Source organism: Rhinolophus ferrumequinum, chromosome 22 (assembly GCF_004115265.2).
Source record: "Rhinolophus ferrumequinum isolate MPI-CBG mRhiFer1 chromosome 22, mRhiFer1_v1.p, whole genome shotgun sequence".
Lineage (NCBI taxonomy): Eukaryota > Metazoa > Chordata > Mammalia > Chiroptera > Rhinolophidae > Rhinolophus > Rhinolophus ferrumequinum.
The window spans coordinates 15,747,696-15,762,777 of NC_046305.1; the positions used below are offsets into that span (position 1 = coordinate 15,747,696).

Consider the following 15,082-nt stretch of genomic DNA (forward strand, 5'->3'; position numbering starts at 1 on the left):
TTAATCAAGCTGGCGCATTGTTTGGCTGCAGAGACCTTCCGGCAGCTATCAGTGGCCATGCTAATTGCCTCCACTGTGGGATCTGGTTAAGGGGGGCTGAAGTCCCACATGGATCCCCCTGCGCCTTAAACGAAAGGAAAACTGGATTTCTATAGTGGTGGTTTCACTGTCATAACCCGAAATGCTCCATTCGTCTGCACAGAGTTAGTTCCGTTGGCAAGTGCCGTTCCTGACAGCTGCGTCGCCATGGAAATGTGTGACACATTTGTGATGAGTTGTCTGTTTCCAGATGGACATACTCATTCCTTTGAGAAGTTTGACAGACCATTCTTAAGTATTTGCTTTGTGCAAATTATGTCTTATCCAATGGTCTTGCTGTCTTTTTTTGTTTTATAGGATGACTTTTGTGCAGTGTGTTGTGTAAGTAACAATGCTAGGTCTGGCCTTGCACTCATGGCTGTTTGTTGCCTTTCTTTGTATCCAATCATACTGTGTTCCTCTAACACAGCCTTGGTTAAGCCAGTCTTGGTTGTTAATAACACACTAAAACCTATCCTCTTTCTAAATTGGGTGATGATTTTATCTTGATTAAAAAAAAAAAGTCTGTGTCTGGGATAATGCTGCTTTGAAAATCAGGTAGTAAGCATCTTTTCCATTTCGTTGAAGAAAAATATTAGAAAAATATCAATAGCTTGTCCACTTCTTTCAATTCCGTTGTTTTCCCTGGAGGGATAAAAAGAGAATGGAGACTGAATATTATTAGGCTGCTTAGCGGGTGGCTACAGTGAGCTGTGGCTTGGCGGATGGGAGAGAACAGGGACCACAGCAAGAGTGGTTACTCTCTAGAAGAGACCTTTTGCTCTGCAGCCAGCAAAGGGCTGTCTTTCAGAAGGTTCTTTCAGAAGGTTCTGCTTAGGTTCTAAAATGTTATGCTTCCCCATTCTATCATGTGAGTGTTTGGGTTCTACAGACAAAAAAAATAAGACCCACTGGAATTGTGTTAAAATGTGTGTGTGTGTGTGTGTGTGTGTGTGTTTAATTTATAGTTAAATAATTAGACACTCACCATAAGTAATTAAGATCACAATTTAGATCAGTGAAATGTTAGTAATTATCACAGTACACCATGGTTTATAAATATTAATGTCTCAAATTGAAGTTAAAGAGGCCCATCTTTAACTATTATTTTCTTTATTTTTATCTCTGTGTAATTGTATTAGAGGCATACTTTGTCAGTGTCTTTTTTATTTCTTAACAAGTGCTTTTTCAAGTTCTAAGTAAATAATCTTTAATTAAATGTGCCAATTTATTAATTCACTTTCATTTTTTCCCTTCTGAATACCAAATTGGAATGTGAAGTTCTTGTGTGTTGTAATTGTGGATCAGAATTCATTGATTAACCATTGATTAACCTGTTAGTACATTTAGGAGTTGGTGTTCCTGAAGGCCTCATTATAACCTCAAACAGGTCTTTCTAATTTCCTTAGGAAGAAGCGGAAGCAATAACTATCTTGAACTGTCAGGTGGAAAAAACAATTGGCTTCGCCATAAACATGGAGGCTTTATTCGGATATATGCAAATGTATTACTTTCATAAGGATTGTAACTTTGAGAAACATTTGAACAGCATAATTACTTGGAGAAATGTTACTATGACAAAAGTTTTTTTGGGGGGTAGTGTGTTAAGGGATAGTATAAGAAAGCCTAAAACTATATAAAATATGGTATTATAAATAATAAGGCAAAAATGATATAAGAATATGGTCATTGTATCAAATTAATCATAGTCAATAAAAAAGTAGAATCCAACTTCCTGAACTGAAATACAAACTCTTTTAGACATCTTCCAGGTAGCCTATCATTGACTTTATTCCATGCCATTTGTTGGTTGATGGAATGTTCTAATTCCATAATTCCTGTGATTTTTCCAATAAAGATGACTCAGAGTCACACCTGTTTTTAACCTTAGTATGCCCAAGTCATATCCTGTTGACAGGAATCTGATGAAAATGTCATTGTCATCACCAAACCTCTATCCAACCTTCAATCCTAGAGAAGAGTTTTAGCTGCAAGTTTTCCTGAGTTTGTCCCATGATGTATAGCAATGCTGGGACTTAACTGTACTCTCTCTCTGGCTGTTGTGAAGTCTAGGTGCCATCCATGGCCCCTGATGTTCTCCAGCCTTGAGTGATATACCTATCTATTATGGCTCTTCATGCATGTGACTTTACAGAGTGATTAAAGTGTGTGTGTGTGTGTGTGTGTGTGTGTGTGTGTGTGTGTAGCATATGAAATAATTGCAGACTACGCTACGTTTAATATGGGGATCACAAATAGGAAAAATTGTTTTTCCCAGTTGTTTGTATCTATTTGTTGATCAATTAAACTATAATCTTAAACAGTACTTTGTTTTTCCAAAGAGAGAACTTAAGGTGTGAATATGCAGCTGAAAATTGCTGCCGTGGGTATTTTGAACTAATATTCTTATAAGGAACATATTAGTTCATAAGGTGAAAAATCTCTCTTAGACCATGATGTGATTGATGTGTCCCAGTGTGTATATTCCAAATAGTCTTTGGAGATGGAATAACCTCTGTTTCTTCTGCCACTGTCTGTGAAAGGACCAGCCAGAACCACCTTCGTTAGTTGCTTCCGTGGTGCTGAGTAAACAGAGGAGAGCGCCTCGTAAAAAGAGGCTGGTTAAGCTTCTTCCATATGGTTTCAAATGAACCACCTATCAAGGCCACAGGGAAAAGGTCTAACAAATGATGCTATTGGGCTTTTCTCACCGACACTTTTCTACCATTGTGAAAAATTTATAAAATGTCTTTTTTTTTTTTTTTTTTTGGTGCTCAGATGAGTATAGAATCAAACCGGTGGAAGAGGTCAAATACATGAAAAATGGGGCAGAAGAGGAGCAGAAAATAGCAGCCAGAAACCAAGAAAACTTGGTAAGAACAAAATTTCTCATATAACAATGCCTTTTGGTGACACCATTGTAATAAAATCTGCACTGCATGTTTAAAACTGCAATTTACACCCTGGCGCAAGATTTCTTGAAAATGCCGTTACTATTTATAGCTTGCCTGGAAGCTGCACCATTTACTCCTGTATCCTGTTTGTTTCTGAATAAGCCCTTCTTTAATCTTGATAGAGAATTCTTGGGGGAAACAATAGCAAAATTATTAGTGTGTTAAAATGGTTAAATGTAAAGGAAAAAGCAGGAAGTAGGACTGAGATTTATGGGGAGAGGACTATTCGTTTCTTTTTTTTCACCTCCTTGAACTCTAATCCAGGTCAGGGTGAATGACTAAATTTCATTATTCTGGACATGTAGTATGTTGCACAAGTTGCCTTTCAAAGAAAAAGAATGTACTTTTAAGGTAGGCTCCTATCAAAATAGTATTTCATATTCACAGTGGTAAAGGTATTGTGGGGTTTGAGTTAATGTGAGAATTGTAACAATCTGAAGCCAAAAATTAGGAACCTCTTTCTTGAATATGAATTAACATACACGCTCCACCTTGTTGTTCCATCTCTATAAAAAGTTATTAATAATTGCCATATTAGCTCATTTCTTAAGAGATTACAAATTGTTAAGAACATGCATTTCTTCAGTTGTGCTGGAGCAAAATTATTTCTGTGTTTTATTTGGGGATTAATTATTTGCATTGTTTTCATGTATGAGTGAATGTATTTTTAAGAAGCTTGCAATGTCATAAAATATTTTCACTTGACTTTAAATTCTTTTTCTGTTATAGACTTTGTTTTTGTTTTTATGATTTCTCCTACAGCAGAGGGAGTTGGCAGAATATTAACCAGTGCTCTTGAGTATTTATGGCTATTTTCCATGAAGCACTAATAAACATATTGGGCTAATTCTTCTTCCTCTATTCTTTTCTGAACCTATGATCTACAACTCAAAATACTGAAGTATCAACAACTGAATATTTTAGATAATTTTAAAGGAGTGAAAATACTTTATAATAAAATATTGCTTCAAAACGGGGATTTGGTTTTAAAGTATCATTTAAGTCACAGAGACTCATCATACCTATGGTATATTTTAACATTAACACCTAAATGCAGAAAATGGTATCTAACTAGTGGAAGTTAAATCAGACATTTTACATGATTTTTTTTTTTTTTTTACTTTCAATACATAAATAAAAGACCTGAGTAGTTAAAGCATCAATACTCATTTTTCTACTTTATTTTACTGAAAATCAGAGATTTTCAGCTTGAGTTATGAAAGTCATCTTAATAATAATATTTCAATTTGGGGCTAAAGACACTGATGACCAGTCTGGCTAGTAGCCATTTCTTGGATCTAACTACTAGTGTCCATCTCTGCTTTGCATGTTTGTATTTCTGAAACCTAAGGAAAGAAATGATTTTACAGCTTATGAGTTTTTCCTCAATGTGTTCTCATCACATTTAGGGCCCATTCAGTGTTTTTCCTTCTCAGTTTTGTAATCGATCACATCCTTGGTGCTAGTATGTTCTTTTTCATACTAGCCAGTATGTTCTTTTTCACATAGTGGCCACAATCGGCGCTAGTGCTTTTCTCTGCATACTGAATGGAGATTCAAAAAGAGAGAAATTGCTGGTCTTATTTACTGATCAATTATCTATGACAACCTCACGCCCCTTCACTCTGCCAGACAATCAGAATCCAGGCCTCCTACAGGAGTTTTCTATGTAAAGACTTGCGTGGAGAATGAGAGTAAATGGTTATCTTTGATTCTGAGATTTCTAGACTGCTTTCCAAAATTAAAGGATTTTCAGTTATCTGGGAATATGTCATCTTTGTTACCTCCTCCGTCCTTTGGGATGCATAATCAGGTCTTGACCATTGATGTTGCTTGAGAAAACGAGTGGCCTCCTAAATTCGAAGCTTACTTTGGAAGGGGGATGAAATAGATTGAACAATTCTGGATTTTTCGCATCCATTAAAGTAATCTAAGAGTCAAGAAGTTTTTCATGTTTCAAAGAACTATTTTAAGATGTAGGTCAAAGTATTATTAAAAGCTTTTTTTTTTTTTTAAACTGGAATTGTTGCAGTTAGGGGGCACAGCAGACGTCACCAAAGTAGGATGACACAATGGAGGCAATGGTGTGCTCTCTAGGCAGAAACTCTCTGGATTCAAATCTCAGCTCTGCCACTTGATCACTGTGGCATCAAGTTACTTCTGTCAACCTCCCACTCAGGAAAAGACAGTGTCTCTTGCCGGTGTTGTTGTGAGGATTAAATGACATGGTGGTTGTTCAGACTTTGAGTGCAGTACATGATAAGCACCCAGTAAGAGTTAGGCATTATCATATAAAACAAGAGGAAAGAATAAAGGGTGTTACAGTCAGTGTTTCTTTCTGTTTTTCTTTTATGTTGATTGTTGAGGGATTTCTAAATGAATACTTTATTTAGGTTAATGCCAGTGTTACATGCATTTTGGAAAATCTGGCTCTCAAACTACGAAATTTTTAAATCAAGTATGTTTGGAGCACCTGTTATGGACAAGGCCCTTCCTTGTATTGAGAACCCCAGGCCACTTCAAGTCACCGTACTCCAGGAGCTTACAATACAGTTGAGAAGTGAGAAGACAGTTCAGTTCAACAAATATTGATTGCCCCTGAATATAAGGCTCTGTGCTAGACTCTGTGGAAGAATACAAACATAAGGAAACCACTGACCTTGACCTCGACCTCTAGGTACTTGAATTGCAGTGCACAAGGTAAGCACCAAATGACTATAAATAAAACAGGGTAAGATTGATTCCAACGAAGAAGGCAATACCAAGAGCTGCTGATATCAGAGGAGGCAGATCTCCTGTCTGTTGGGGTATAGGACTCACTTCATGAAAGAGCTTGTATTTACAATGCGCCTTGAAGGACAGAATGAAGAAGAGTGCCCCAGGCAGAAGTAACAGAGATGAAAAACGCGAGACAGAGTTAATAAAAAAGCATAGAGTCCGGTTTGATTGGGGAGTCAGAAGGAAGAGCAGAAGCTGTCAGTAGGATAGCAGTGGGAAATTAGACTCAAAACGTAGACGGGGTAATATATAGAGGCTCAGTGTCCCGCTGAGAGGTCTGAAATTAATTCAGTGGATTAAAGGGAGCCTTTGAAGGTTTTCAGTGAGACTTTGGCAGAATGAGATTATGATTTGGGAAAGTTTATGTGGCAACTGCAGGTGTAATGTGGATTGGTGTGGGGATCCCATAATATTTTTTGCAAGAGACAGTGAGCCTGAACCGAGGTGGTGGCAGGGAGAATAGAAAAGATTTGGGCTGGGTGGCAATAGAAGCAACAAGATTTGACAGCTCATTATGGATATTAACGGAAGACAGAGGAATCAGGAGATAATGGTAATCCAAAAATTGTGACCTCCCTGGAAAGGGGACTGGTGGTGGTGAGAATAACTAGTAACCTCAATGAAATGGTAAAATCACTCAGAAGATTGTGTTTAAAGAAAATATAAGGTCTTCTTTCCTTCCTTTCTTCTTTCCTTTCTTCTTTCCTTCCTTCTTTCCTTCCTCCTTTCCTTCCTTTCCCTTTCCTTCCTTCCTTCCTTTTTTCCTTCCTTCCTTCCTTATTCATGCTTGCCCACCCTTAAAAATCTCATAGTGGAGTTCACATGAGAACAAGTTCAGCCACTAAACCACACGACAATGTAATAGGTTCAGCAACAGAACCCGTGTACTGCCAGGGTCTTAGATTCTGTGCTCTGAAGGACACAGAGGCACATCAGACATAAATCTCACCCCAGAAAGCTCACTGTCTGATAGCAAATAGAAGGCTTGTGACCTAAGTGACTACAATTCAAGGTACATTGTGAAGAGGTTGGTTTTGAGCAAGCAAACCTTTAGGAACTTGTAGAACACCTATGCGGAGAAGCCTAGCAAGGGGTACAGAGGAGGAGGTAGAGCTCAGGATGTATATTGCCTGGAATATATGAAGTGTTCCGTATATTTTTGTTTGCTTGAATGGATGAGTGAATGAATAAATGGATAAGAGTAGTTGGACTTAGTAGTATTTAGATCTTCCAGTCACTTAGGCTCTTGGACTGCAATTTCTGTAGGTGGAAGAGATCATACTTCTGGTGTTCTGAGGCTGACGATGAATCATTTATATGTCAGTCATTTATGTATTCTCAATACAGATGTATGTGTTTACCCAATTTTCTTCATTGCTGGACAGCGTGTATTCCACTGTACTTCGCTCAGACTTTAATTCCTTCTTTAGGAGGGTGGTGTGAGTTGGAGACGATATATAGATATATAGCGATATGGGTCCTGGCTTCATTGTTTCCAGCTTTATAATTTTGGTCAAATATTTAAAGCTTCTGAACTTCAAGGTCGTCATCTGGAACCTGGGAATAACAAAATTATCAAAGTATTAGAAGAAAATATAGGAAAATATGTTTAGAATCTTCGCAAAGGGAGCATCTCTTAGACAAGATATAGAAAGCCAAAGCTATGGAGAAAGCAAAGTACTTTATTTCATTAGATCGAAATTAAGTACTACTATAGACAGAATAAATACAAAAAAGTAGTTAATAGATAGGAAACAACAGCCTGGCTGAAAATATTTATGACATATAAATGGCAAAGAGGGTGACCAGTTAGCTCAGTTGGTTAGAGCATGGTGCTAATAACACCAAGGTTGCCAGTTCAGTCCCTGCGTGGGCCACTGTCAGCTGCGCCCTTCTTAAAAAAAAAAAAGAAAGAAAGAAAAGAAAGGCAAAGAATTGGCATCTGGGATTTACAATGAACACTTGTAAATCATTAACAAAAATATAATCCATTAGGAAAAAGTAAATGAAATAAACAGATGGTTCCCAGTAGAGTATATTGGGCAGTAAATATATGAAAAGATGCTCTCTTACCCAACTCACTGCATTAGAAGACTCACAAATTTCTCTCTGAAAGATGCTGGCTGCAGCCCAAGGAATGCTCACCTGGATGACTTGTGGGCTGCTCTCTAGAACACCTCAGTACTTTTGCTCCCTCGGTTAATTGTGTGTTTTCTCTGAGCTGCTGTGATAGTTCCCACACCTGTTTAGACTGGTTAAATGTCGCTATAATTGTGTAACTTAGTTAAGTTATATGTAAATCAATGAAACACAAGTGTGGAAAGAGCTGTTTCCGTGAAAATCAAATTAAATGCTTTTGAAAGTCTTGATGAAGGCACAGTACTAAAGGTCGCTGTGAAATTAAATTCTGTATTCTGATGATGTCACAAGGTCTTTCCATGCTCACTGCACATAAGAAACCAAACCAGGGACTCTCAGATGTGCATTACTAGGGTGTCATGGATAACGCAGGAAGGAAGTGTATGTGGAGCTCTGGTCAGTGATTCCTCACTTAAGTGAAAAGCTTTGTTTCTGCATCAAGAGATGGGAAAAGAAATGCACATCTGTGTTTTTAAAATAACTAATGTGTTTGATGTATACAGAGGATGCCAAAAAAATGTATACACATTTTTAAAAAGGAAAAAACTGTATTAAAATTGTAATACGCAATATACACCAATAACAAAAGATGACTACAAGTCATGTGTGGATGTTTCTTTGGCACCCCCGGTATATACATTTTTATGTTGCCCTGCTCTAACTCACTTTCTGGTTTAATTACCAGTCTGAATGGCGTTACCTAATACATCTTTTATTATAGTTAGCGAAATACAAATTAAAACATGATTCTTGAGACTGGTAAAAATTTGAAGTTTGGTGATACTGTATATTGATGTGGTTGTAGGAAAATATGTATTCACATACTAGCAGTAAACATCTTGGAAGGCAGTTTAGCAGAATCTATTAAAATTTAAACACATGTACTCATGACCCAGCCCTTGTCCTTCGTGGTATCTGCCCAAGCAGCGGCGTGTGTGCACGAGACTTCACTGCAGTTTTGTTTCCATTTGTGAAAAGCGGGAAATAATCTTATATGGGTTAACAGTTTGGCATATAAACAATTTAAAGGTAAATGACTCCAGACTTGGCAGTATCCAGTCTCCTTGGCCTCCCCCAAATATGTATCTTAACAAGGAAAAGATATTCCAGTTTTAGTTTTGAAATGCTCCCTCTTACTGTACACTAAAACTTCTTGTTTTCCTTAATTATCATTTGTCATTCTTTAGCTTTCCTCTCGTAGGAGTTCATAACGAATTTGATGGTGGATTTTTTTGTTTTTGTTTGTTGGCATGTATGTCCTAGATTTACGTGTATTACAATGGTTTTTTGATTTCCTATTTCCAGATACCTTTGTTAAATGAGAAGATTCTTTTCTATCAGATGACATGTATCCTGGTTGGCTGGGCTTTTGATTTCATCTTTAGCATAGAGTTGAAGACTAATTTGAAACACCCTTGTCTAAATCTCTAACTCCTGAGTACAATCAAATGACAGAATGAAAAACAGAGTGTTCTAATGTGCTTTAGCAGGAAAGGAGAGTACAATCAAGCTTTAGGCCTAACTACATCCTCCTTCTGCCTGTTGAGTTTATAACAGCTTCCATATCTATCTCCAATATGTTATATTTCCAATAAATGTCAGAACGTTCAGTTAGAAATGAAGACTTGGCGATTAGGAGATATACTTAATAAGAGGAAATGCTTCGGAAACTACGAGAGCTCTCCTTGGAGCAGTGGTATCCAGCTCGTGAAAACTGAGAAGTGGCCCTGACCCACAGAATACACTGTGATTGAAACACTTGCATATAGGGGGCTAGTGTCCCCCAAAAGAATTGGATTGATTGACACCCTGAAGTAAAACAGAAAATAGTCTGCAATTCCATTCATCACTGTAGGTCAGCGCTCCGTGCTCCAGACCACCATATAGTCTAATTATTAGACTATACCTGTGAGAAAGGAAACGTGCAAGTGAGCATTGTAAACTCTGAGTCAGTAATGTTTATCATACTAAGACATATACATTCCCCTACAGATGTTCTCATAACTAGGAACCCTCTAAGAGTTGATTTGAACTCTTCTTTTTAACAAATACGACCATGTTTCCTTATCCGATGACTATAGAGCAGCTAATATACTAGCAAACTGGCTTTTCCGTGTAAAGGTTGTTCCTTGTGATCTTAGAAATGACTGTTTACCTCCTGAGTGCTCGTCCTCAAACAGAAGGTCAAGTAATTATTTTTAGAAACTAAAGAATGCAGATTACCATGACTTTGAGTTGTCCCAATTTCCCGAGTCATTTAAAACATCCCTAGTACTGTTGAGAATGAGGTAAAAGAAACCACCAAGAGTAAAGCTGATATTACAGATAAAGAGGAGTCAAGCTTTACGAAGCATCTCTTCCCTTCCTTCTTTCCAGATGCAGCTTGGATTTGAGCTCAGGCTGGGGCTGGAAGGGGTTGTCGGAGGAGGTCTGGACTTGAGGGAGATAATTCCTGGTGGGGGAAATTCTAGAGGACTCAGGGTTCCCAAACCAAAGAAAAGATAGAATGTGGTCCTGAGAGTATCTGATTTAGACAAGAGAAACCTCTCCCTAGAGCAGCTTCATAGATTTCACTTTAGCACAAGACTCATCTGCAGAGGTCCCCTGCTTCTCACTCAGGGTCGTGGTCCCACTTGCTGTTCTCTCATGCATATGATGTTGACATCAGCCTCAGGTTCTTCCAGATAATTAGAAAAAGAGAATCAGGATCCCAGACACCCTCTACCTGAATTTTGCAGTTTCTTAAGGGAATAAGAGCTCATGTGAGGAGAGGCTTTGGTGGTATCATTCTCTTTTATTCTGTTTGTTGTGGCATAGAAGGTATAGGAGGGGAGAATGCTATGTCTTCATCGATCTTGGAAGTCGTCCTTTGTCTAGCTAGCATTTTTGTGTTCCTTGAGCCAGTCACATTCAAGGTCTAACCGATTCTTCAGGCACTGTGGTAATTTGTTTTGGAGAGAACACGAGGAGAGTCTAATTCTCTAAGGACGAGGGATTGTCGGATCAGCCTTCTAAGTTTCAAGTGTTGAGCCGAAGCAAAGTTCCTGATTCAGGAACAGAATGTTATGAGAATAAAAGAATGCCCACAAAAGTGCTTTGTAAACATAAAGCCCAGCACAAATTACAGTAATTATTGTTGCTACTGAAAGACACCTGCGTTTGTTTCTTATATTAGTGGCTATTTCATGGTGGAAACGAAGTTAAGGTACCACATTCTTCTGGTTTTAAGTAAGGGTTACTACCTAGCCCCCCTGAATAAAGACAAGTCATCATAACACACTTCAACCTCCAACAAAGAAAGAGCAATATAAAAATTCATACTCAACAAGTACAGAAGCCAATGAATTGAAGGTGGTTTTTGCAGCAACTTCTATAATCATCCACAAAGCTAGACATAGCAGAACATGACTGAAATCCTATTTTAAATGGCCTTGACTTTCTCTTTTCCATACTAGTACACTGAACTGACCATATGAAGGTGAACACAGTCTTAGGATCCTGGTACAACATAGCTCTTAAATAAATCCCTATTTCAATGTAGTCAGTTCTTACTGTCAGCCAGGCATTGTCTGGGCAGTGAGAGAATACGAGAATTGACAAAGCAAGGCTGTAACTCTCTGGAAACTCAAGGGGACAGATACATACACTGCAGGTCTCCAATAGTGGTCCTACAGAAGTCTTTCAGGAGCATGAGAATGGAATGGTGGACCCTGCCTGGGAGACCTGGGGAGAGTCCCAGAGAGCTGGCACTGCCGCCGAGCCTTGAACAAAAGCAAGTTTTCATTGACAGATGAGGTTTGGAAAGGGCTTTCAGGCAGAAGGAATAGTGTGAGCCAAGCACGGAAACGTGGCGTGAATGATGAGTGGATTGGGAGGTTGATGGAGCTCGTTGTGAAGTGTTTATTTGGGTAGTTGGTGTGTTTTAGCTGTTTTTTTAGTCAGCACATTAATTTCTGGTTTACAGATAGCCACATTCATTTACCAGCTCGCAGTGTTTGTAACTGCAGAACAAACAGAACAGACCTTTGCTCATATAATCTAAAGATTGAGCATATTGATAATGACTTCCTTTTCCCAGCATTGTTGCAAAATGTGATGGTTTTTAAATATGCTTTCCTTGGATACAAGGTACTACCTAGGTGTTGTTGAACGTAGTTACCCCTGACCTTCTCCTGCCAGTAAAGGATAGCTTTTCATTTATCCTCTGAAATTTGCCCTGTTTAACCTTGGGAAGCACAGCAAACAAACAATACCTGAGATGTAGACTTTTGGCCTCTTCTGCAAGAGCAGCACCCTGGTATTTAAACAGAGCGTAGAAAGAAGCCCTTCTTCAGAGCTTTGATTCTATGTGATCCACGTGGTTGTTTTAGATATTGGATTTATTTATCTTGCTAAAGCATGGGCAATTTTTCACCCAACTAGCCCAGTTATAACAGCAGAGTGGGAGAAATGAGTGACAACTGAGAGGGCCACCTAAGACTCAACCACCCGCCGTTTTTAGTCTATCTAGAACAATAATGCAGTGGTGTGCCTTTTCTGCAGGTTGTTCATATTTCTCTCTTATCTCTCATGTGAAGCTAAAAATAAAACCAAAGCATATAAGTTTCACTCATCAGTTGGCAAACTCAGTGAGGTAACTTCACCCAAAATTAATCATTTATGCCCTGGAGGTGAGAGCATCAGAAGAAACCCTAATGTTTCCAAGAGTCTGGGCTTTGAGATGTGTCTCTTCTTGTGGACTTTATTTATGAGCAAATAAGCCCAGTATTAACAGGGATACAAGATTCACAAGCCCTGTTTATTTTTAAAAGGTTCTTGGTAATTTTGACAATGAATTCTATACCTGTCATTCAGAGAAGAGAGAAATAAATAACGTGGCATAAAAAATTCACGCATCTTCTCTGAAGACAGGAGGATGTAGTGTTTAGCTTGTCAACATCATAATAGATATATGAATATGCCATTGTAACTGCCTGCTTCATGTTCATAATCGGTCTAATTTAATTTATTTACTCGGTGCTCTGTATGATAATAGACGCCAAATTTCCTCCTTTGAAAATTAAAACCATTGATAATGACAATGATATTTTCCAAAACTTAATGAGCTGGCCCCTTTTTTTTGTTGCTTGTATCAAGTGTGGTGGCAGAGCACAGATTTTCATTCACTGGCAAACTTCTGCTCCTAAGTAGATCATTTAAGGGCTTGCTTCATTGCAAACAAACCTTTTTTAAAAAAATACTTTATGGATTTGTGCAGTGGAGGGTACTTAGACTAGAGGCAAAGCAGGAGTCTGGTGATTGGACCTAAAAGGTGGGGTAAAGTTGGTCCGAGAAACAAAGCTAAAGTTGCCTTATTGGAAGTGGGGTGCAGCAGTACTGCCATGAATCTGGGTCTCCCAGATGCTGACCAGGATTCCTTTACTTCTCCTGAGTCTGAGACTTGCAGAGCCTGAAAGGATTGTCAGGGAACACCAGCTGTAGGGAAAGAACAGAAACATCTCATTGCAGTGAACATTTCATCGTCCATGTGATAACACTCAAGATGTGTAATCTCATATCAGAGGATCTGCTGGCCAGGAGCTCGCGGGCTAGTGAAACACGATAAACAACACGTAGCTATTGTATTTGGCTGACTCCTGTTATTCTCTGTTTAACTGTACTTTTTAAATTAACTTTTCCCTGATTAGAAATGTGTTACTTGCTTGAATTATTTTATATAACATCCTTGGGAAAAGCAGAAATGAATAAAAATAAATAAAATCAGTCATCAATCCCATAACAATTGTTTATGTTTTCATTCCTCATATACATGGAAATATAACTTTTTTCTGAACACAAATGGACCTGAATGGCTTACAGAGCTAAACATAGTTTTACCTTACATCCAGTAATCATGCTCCTGGGATATTTTCCCAAGTGATTTGAAAATCTAAGACCACACAAAAACCTTCACATGACTGTTGACAGTAGCTTTATTCATAGTCACCAAAAAAATTGGAGGGAACCAGGATATCCTTCAGTGGGTGAATGAACAAACTATGGTCCATCCACACAATGGATATTATTCAGTGATGAAAAGAATGAGCTACCAAGCCGTGAAAAAAACATGGATAAATCTTGAGTGTACATTGCTAAGTGAAAGAATCCAGTCTGAAAGGAGGTAATATGGTACGGTTCTACTTACATGAATTCTGTAAAAGGCAAAACCATAGAGATGTAAACAGATCGATGAGTTCAGGGAAAAAGGAGAGCTGAATAGATGAAACACAGTTGATTTTTTTTAGGGTGGTGAAACTATGCTGTATGACACTGTCATGGTAGATACATGACACTGTGCACTTGTCAAAACTGATAGAACTTTCCAGCAAAGAGAGTGAACTTTAATGTTTGCGAATTTAAAATAACATTGGGGAGGTCAGGGGATCCCAGGATAGAATGTAGACTGACAAAAGAATTTGACAGTATTACAAATATATGAAATAACCTCCCTGAAGAGGGTGGGGGGAAAATGTGCTGACCTAACTAACTTTGGAAATGACCCTGTAAGACTAAAAGTAAAAGAAACTATACATGAGCACTATACTCCTTTCTTACTATGGAGCTAAGAGTTAATTCTGAAAAGACTAGAATTAATTAGTGGATGCTGGATGGTGAAACTCGGTTCTCACTGTCGGAGTGGGAGATTACAGACACACATTGGGAGGTGGCTATAAATAGCCAGTGACAATAGGTTATAGTTGGAGACTTCATTGTGAATTGACGTTTAGCCTAATATAGATCAATTGGATACATGTAGAAATATTGACAGATATGTGTATTCACACGTATAAACATACATACATGTGGCCATGTATTTATTTGTATTGCGTATAGGTATACATGTATTACATATCGGTATACAAATACATGTATCTAGATGATAGATAGATAGATGATAGATAGATAGATAGATGTGTATACACACACACACACACACACACACACACATACACACACATACATATTTTCGTGCTCTGTCAGCTGAGAGAACCTAGAAGCAATGACACCCCAGGAGCAACGAGCATACTCAGCACCCAGATCTCGTTTCTGGTTACCTTCTCCAAAAAAAGGAAGCGAACTCCTTGGATAATTAA

General features: G+C 38.2%; 1 protein-coding gene across 1 annotated transcript in view; it reads left to right on the plus strand.

Moving 5' to 3' along the window:
* Positions 1–15,082, plus strand: part of C22H1orf21 (chromosome 22 C1orf21 homolog) — a 197,071-nt gene that overhangs the window by 105,352 nt on the left and 76,637 nt on the right. The window contains exon 3 of the mRNA XM_033092717.1: positions 2,857–2,951. Within this exon, the coding sequence (XP_032948608.1) occupies positions 2,857–2,951 (95 nt within the window). The remainder of the gene's footprint in view (positions 1–2,856; positions 2,952–15,082) is intronic.